Genomic DNA, 6,180 nt, shown 5'->3' with positions numbered 1-6,180 from the left:
TTCTGAAGACACTCAACTTCTTATCCAACCGTGACCTTCCCCAACGCTGGGATGACACTGCTGGGGTGGCAACCATCACCCCTCACTGTGCCACCTTCCCAGCCCATATTCCCCAGCTTTCTCAGGCTCCCATCACAGACCCCCAGCCCTGCCTGGGCCCTGCAGGGGAAGCACCACACCACGGCCTCCTGTGGCCTGGCTGCCCACCCACAGCACAGGGTGCCCTCAGCACTCTGGGCACAACACTCTTGGGGTGGAAAACTGAATTATATTCAAAATTCTGCGCCTCAGAGCAAATCTTTTCACCTGCAGGTCCTGGCTCCTGAGAGACCTGCCATCCACAATGCTGTAACAAACGCACTCCAAATCCCGGTAGTTTTTGTAAAGGTTTATAGTCCTTTGCCATGATTGCATGATACATTTCTTCCCCTGTGACACAGCCCTCAGACCAGGATGCGCCGCTGGCAGCTGGCAGCAGCTGGGCTTTGCGCTCCGATCTACACTAGCTGCAGAACATCAAATGCACTTTCAACATCTCCATTTAATATTTACATTCAAGCAATTAATAATTGGAAGCTTATAGTTTAGACATTTCTAATAGCAGCAATTTCTATAATAGCTCAGTTTAGCTTTAGATAACGATTAATTTTTTTTTTTTTTTTTTTTTTGCACATAGAAACACCACATGTGTACAGTATCAAAAAATATATACGGGATGGTCCTGCGGGTCGTGGGGAGGGCAAGGGACCAAGACTAACAAATGCTCGATGGTTAAAAAGGAGAACAGAAAATAGTCGTTTGATATAGTTTATAAGGTGATCTAGGGACTCCATAAATCTAGGCTTTATATTTCATTATATAAATACCTACAAATAAATATATTAGCGTGGCCCAGGGGGGGCGACCAGCTTTCAGCTCAAACAATACAATTTCAAGAACACCACGTACAAACGGGAGCAAGAATCACTTGACAAGTTAGCACTGTTAAAATATAATACTATAACTCTGAGGAACTGGCGGGTCCCATCCTTGCGTGTCCCATCGCCTGCAGGTCCTGGAGCAGCCTCCAGGTGCAGGGCGGGAGCAGCGGCGAGGTCACCCCACGTGGCAGGGATGGCCACCGCGCCTGGCCCTGTCCTGGCGTCCCCTGCCTGGGGACAGCGGGCTGGGCCCCCGTGGGCTCCGGGAAGGGGCACCAGTACCTTGGAGGGAGGCCTTGGGGCCCGGAGGCCCCGGGATGGGCGAGCAGCTCCCACGGGGAGCGGCTGCCACCCCACCTCACACCGTCACGTACTCCTTGAAGGTGACGGTCAGGCAGTTCGCAGTCACATCTGTGATTATTATATTCCCAAAGAAGGGCTTGAATTCCTGCAGGGCCTCCTCCTCTTCCTCCTCCTCCTCCTCCTCCTCTGCGGCCTCCTGGGGCTGCGGAGGCTCTGGGGTGGGTTCCTCAGCCGGCGGCGGCGGCGGCAGCTCCGGCTTCACCTGCGCCAGGGCCGGCTCGCCCTCCTCCGCTCGCGGCTTCACGCAGCGCAAGTCTATGGGCTCGTCCAGGTCCGAGTCGAGCAGGATGACCTCGGGCTGTGCCGGCGGCTCCGGGGGCGCCGGGGGGCTGAGGCAGGTGGGGGCACTGATGCTGCGCGAGGTCAGGCGCTTCTTGCCCGGCTCGCGCTCGGCCTGCGGCTCCGACAGGCAGCGCTTGCGCGAGCTGGAGCCGGACAGGTTCAGTCCCACGGAGGAAGGGCTGTGCTCGCACACGGGACTCAGCGACCAGGGCACGAGGTCCGGCTTGGTGGTCAGCTGCAAGGGCTGCTCCGCCGGAGGAAGGGGCAGCTCCTTGGCCAAGGGAGTCTTTTGGGGACCTTCCTCCAGCTCCGCAGGGGGCGGCCGGCTCTCGCCCTCCGCTTTGCTCAGGGCATTGCTGCCCACCACCCTCTCCTCCCCTGGCTTCCTCCAAGCCTCCACCTTCTCCTCCCCACCCTTCTTAGGAGTCCTCTCCTCCGCAGGCCGCTTCCGGGGAGGCTCCCCAGACTTGATCTTCACGGCCTGCATGCCGTTCTCCATGTACTTGCTCATCACGATCACGATGCGCCCGTTCTTGTTCTTGTTCTTGACGATCTTCATCTTTCCCCCGAGGCCGTTGCTGGTCACCCTGTCCCGGGAGGGCGGCCCGGTACCACTGGACAGGTTCTTCTCAGCCCCATTTTTGCTCTCTGCTGCGAGGTTCTTGACTGGGCCCAGCAAATTCTTGGCCGGGCCGTGAGCCCACTTGTCTGGGTGGGCGACCAGGGGGGTCTTGTTACTGTCCAAGCAGGCCTGGCCCTGCTGCTCTTTGCTGCTGGGCTGGTAGTGGGGCTCGTACATCTTGGGGTCCGGCTGGTAGTGGTGGTGCTTCTTGCTGTTCAGCTGGTAGTAATACTTCCCTTTGCTGTGGGACTGGTGCTTCACGCCGCTCTCCTTGCCGTTGGGCTGGTACTGGTGGTGCTTCTTGCTGTTGAGCTCATACTGGTGCTGCTGGCTCTTGCCCGAGGAGCCGAGCTCCAGCTTGGGCCTGGTGTCCACGGCCGGGTCCTGCAGCCCCGTCAGGATGTTGGAGCGGCGGGCGAAGGAGGGGAGCTGCAAAAACCAAAAGCTGAGGTCAGGAGGGGCTGGAGAACCAGGTGCCAGAGCCCAGGAGGGGCTGGAGGGGCTGGAGAACCAGGTGCCAGAGCCTGGGGCAGGTCCCTGCAGAGCCCCCGGGGCAGGAGGGGTTGGAGAACCAGGTGCCAGAGCCCCCCGGAGCAGGAGAACCAGGTGCCAGAGCCCTGGGGCAGGAGGGGCTGGAGAACCAGGTGCCAGAGCCCGGGGCAGGAGGGGCTGGAGAACCAGGTGCCAGAGCCCAGGAGGGGCAGGAGAACCAGGTGCCAGACCCCGGGGCAGGTCCCTGCAGAGCCCCCCGGGCAGGAGGGGCTGGAGAACCAGGTGCCAGAGCCCAGGAGGGGCTGGAGGGGCTGGAGAACCAGGTGCCAGAGCCCTGGGGCAGGAGGGGCTGGAGAACCAGGTGCCAGAGCCCAGGAGGGGCAGGAGAACCAGGTGCCAGAGCCCGGGGCAGGTCCCTGCAGAGCCCCCGCCCCTCGGGCAGCCCCTCACAGGACGGGCCACCGCGTCCTCTGGCAGGCAGGCGGCCCCAGCCCGCCCCAGCTCAGAGGCCGTGCATTGCTCCAGATTAATGAAGCAATGAAAAGAAGAAAAGCCCCCTTCAATCAGCTGTCTGGGAACGGGGGCCGGGCGGCACCGGCGCTGCCGAGCAGCCTGCTAATGCCAGCCGGGCACGGGCACGGCTCTGCCCTGCTCCGCTCTGCCCCCGGGGAGGGAGGGGAGGGAGGGGAGGGGGCACGCTCAGCTCAGCTCAGCGCAGCGCTGGGGGGTCCCCGGGGCGCTGCCAGGCTCCCGGGCATGATGAAACCCGCTGCAAGCGGCGCCTCCCCGGGGACGGCCAAGGGAGCGGGGCAGTCGGGGCCGGGCGTTACCTGCACCACCAGCGGCTTCGGCTTGGGCCCCCGCTTGCGGTATCCCATCAGCTGCTCCTGCCGCTCCCTGCGGGGACACAGAGCCGCGCTGAGCCCGGGGGGGCGCACGGACCCCCGGGGCCGCCCCCTCCCCGCAGTGACAGTGATGGCACACGGGGCCCGCAGGTGGAGGCGGCCCGGGCATCCTGCGGGAACAGCGGGAACAGCCTTTCCCCGCTGCGGACAAGGGGCTCGAGTTCGCACTTTGCGCCAAAACACTCCAGGAAATAAATGCGCGGAAAGAAAAAAATAAATAAATAAATTAAAAAGGCTTAAAAAAAAAAAAAAAAAAAAAAAAAAGGCCGAAAGCCCGTCCAAGCGCAGCAGCAGCAGCAGCAGCGCCGCCTCCTCGCCTTCCTCGGCTCTCGGCATCGAATCCCGGCGAGAAGGAGCGTGGGGGGCCGGAGCCGGGAGAGCGCGGCCTGGGGGGACCTTGACCCGGAGGTGTCACCCAGGGGTGGCCCCGCACCGCCCGCCCCGCCGGGGCCGCGCCCCCCGAGCCCAGCCCAGCCCGGCCCGGCCCGGCCCGGCCCCGTGACGCATCCGCAATTGCGGGAACCGAGCGAACGGGGGTCCCGCCGCCCCTCCCGCAGCCCAGCCCGGCTCTCACCTGTTCTGGAAGGCGATGAGCAGCCGGGGGTCCAGGATGTTCTCCTCGGGCTCCCACGTGTTATATCTGGGCCAGGGGAGTGCACGGAGTCACGGCGGGCCCCGGGGCGGGCCGGGCTCCGGGAGCGCCCCCCGCAGCCCCGGGGGCTCCGTGCGGGGCGGGGGTCCCGCCGGGGGGCCGCGGGGACGGCGCTGTTTATTTAGCGCGGTTATTATTGCGGAGGAATTCCAGGCATGTCATGATGAAATTTTCCAAATCCCCGTTCCCGGGGCCGGGAAAGCGGCGGCGGGGCGGAGGAGGGGGCGGCCCCCCCAGCCCCGGGCGCGCTGTCAGGCAGAGCCGCGCTGGCCCCGCTGGCCCCGGGGCCGGTCCCGGTGCTGCCCCCGCCTCGGCGGCTCGGGGGCTGCGGGGGGCGCGGACGGTTTTTGCGGTTATTCCCCCTTCTCCCCCCTCCCCGCTCGCTCGGTTCTGCAATATGGAGCCCGGCTCCCGAGGAGGGAAAGGGGGAAGGAGCCATTTTCTGGTGCACAGCAGCCTCCGCCTGCTCGGCTCGCTCCGCCGGGCCCCGCCGCCGCCTCTCCCCGCCCGCTCTGCGCCCGCCCGGGCCCTTCCTCCCCTTCCCTCCCCTCCCGGCCCCATCCCCGCCCGGCGCCGTACTCACTTGGGCGACCATCCCCTCCATTTCACCAGGTACTCGACTCTGCCCTGAGCGGCAAAGACACGGCGTCAGCGGGATCCGCCACCGCCGGCGCCCCCCGCCCGCCGCCCCCCGCCCCATCCCACCGCACCTTTCGGATCCGCTTCTTCTCGATGCTCTCCACCGCAAAGACGTGCTCGCCCACCGCCGGCAGCTCCATCCCGCCGCCGGGAGGGGCCGGGCCGGGCTCGGGCTGCCGCAGCTCCCGCCGCCGGCCCGACAGACACTGAGCGGCGGCACCGCAACCGTGCAAATCCCGGAGCGAGACGTCAGCGAGGCGGCGCCTCCCGGGCCCGGCTGCCCGTCAGCGCCGGGGCCGGGGGATTGGCGCAGCCCTGGCGGGGACAGGAGGGGAGGGGAGGGGAGGGGAGGGGAGGGGGCCCGCCCCACGCGTGACTCAGCACGGCCCCCACGGGGCTGCGGGGCGGGGACAGCGCGGGGCAGGTGCGCCACACGCGCCCGAGGGGAGCGGGGACAGGGACAGGGATAGGGGACAGGGGACAGGGATAGGGACAGGGACAGGGATAGGGGACAGGGGACAGGGACAGGGGACAGGGGACAGGGGATAGGGGACAGGGATAGGGACAGGGACAGGGATAGGGGACAGGGGACAGGGGACAGGGACAGGGATAGGGGACAGGGGACAGGGGACAGGGGACAGGGGACAGGGACAGGGACAGGGACAGGGACAGGGATAGGGGACAGGGGACAGGGACAGGGGACAGGGGACAGGGGACAGGGGACAGGGACAGGGACAGGGGACAGGGGACAGGGGACAGGGGACAGGGACAGGGGACAGGGGACAGGGGACAGGGGACAGGGGACAGGGACAGGGACAGGGACAGGGATAGGGGACAGGGGACAGGGACAGGGGATAGGGGACGGGGCCGGGCCGGGGGATGCGCGGGGGGAAGCAGCACCGGGCACGGCGGTGCCCAGCCCCGGCACAGCCCGAGCCCGCCGGGAGAGCCCGGCCCGGGGACAGCCAGCGGCGGCGGCGGCGGGCCCGGGGCAGGTGGCGGCGCCTTCCCCGCCCGGTGCGGTGGATCCGCTGGGGGTGCCCGGTGCCGGCGGATCCGCTCGCTGGGGGTGCCCGGTGCGGCGGATCCGCGGGGGGTGCCCGGTGCCGGTGGATCCGCTCTCCCCGCCCCTGGAGCGGCTCCGGGGCTGCGCCACACGCCTGTCCCCGGGAGAGGTTCCCCGGGAGAGGCGGCGGGGCCGGCCCGGGGGCTGTGAACAAACCTTCCCCCGGCAGGTCCCTCAGTGAGCCCCGCGCAGCCCCCGCCGGCAGCTCCGGGAGCGCCCCGGGACCGCAGCCCGGGCAG

At 66.7% G+C, this 6,180-nt stretch overlaps 1 protein-coding gene across 1 annotated transcript; it reads right to left on the bottom strand.

Moving 5' to 3' along the window:
• Positions 1–378: 378 nt before the first annotated feature.
• On the bottom strand, positions 379–5,060 carry CBX4 (chromobox 4). The gene is made up of 5 exons (XM_083874796.1): positions 4,947–5,060; positions 4,820–4,863; positions 4,159–4,224; positions 3,510–3,576; positions 379–2,616 (listed from the first exon to the last, which is right to left on the bottom strand). The coding sequence occupies exons 1-5, from the start codon at positions 5,013–5,015 to the stop codon at positions 1,279–1,281; spliced, it is 1,584 nt and encodes a 527-aa protein (XP_083730922.1). The 5' UTR covers positions 5,016–5,060; the 3' UTR covers positions 379–1,278.
• Between the last annotated feature and the right edge of the window lie 1,120 nt (positions 5,061–6,180).

Source organism: Zosterops lateralis, assembly GCF_965231275.1.
Source record: "Zosterops lateralis genome assembly, chromosome: 18".
Lineage (NCBI taxonomy): Eukaryota > Metazoa > Chordata > Aves > Passeriformes > Zosteropidae > Zosterops > Zosterops lateralis.
Note: the sequence above shows the minus strand (reverse complement) of the source record. Positions and strands in the feature narration are given on the sequence as shown.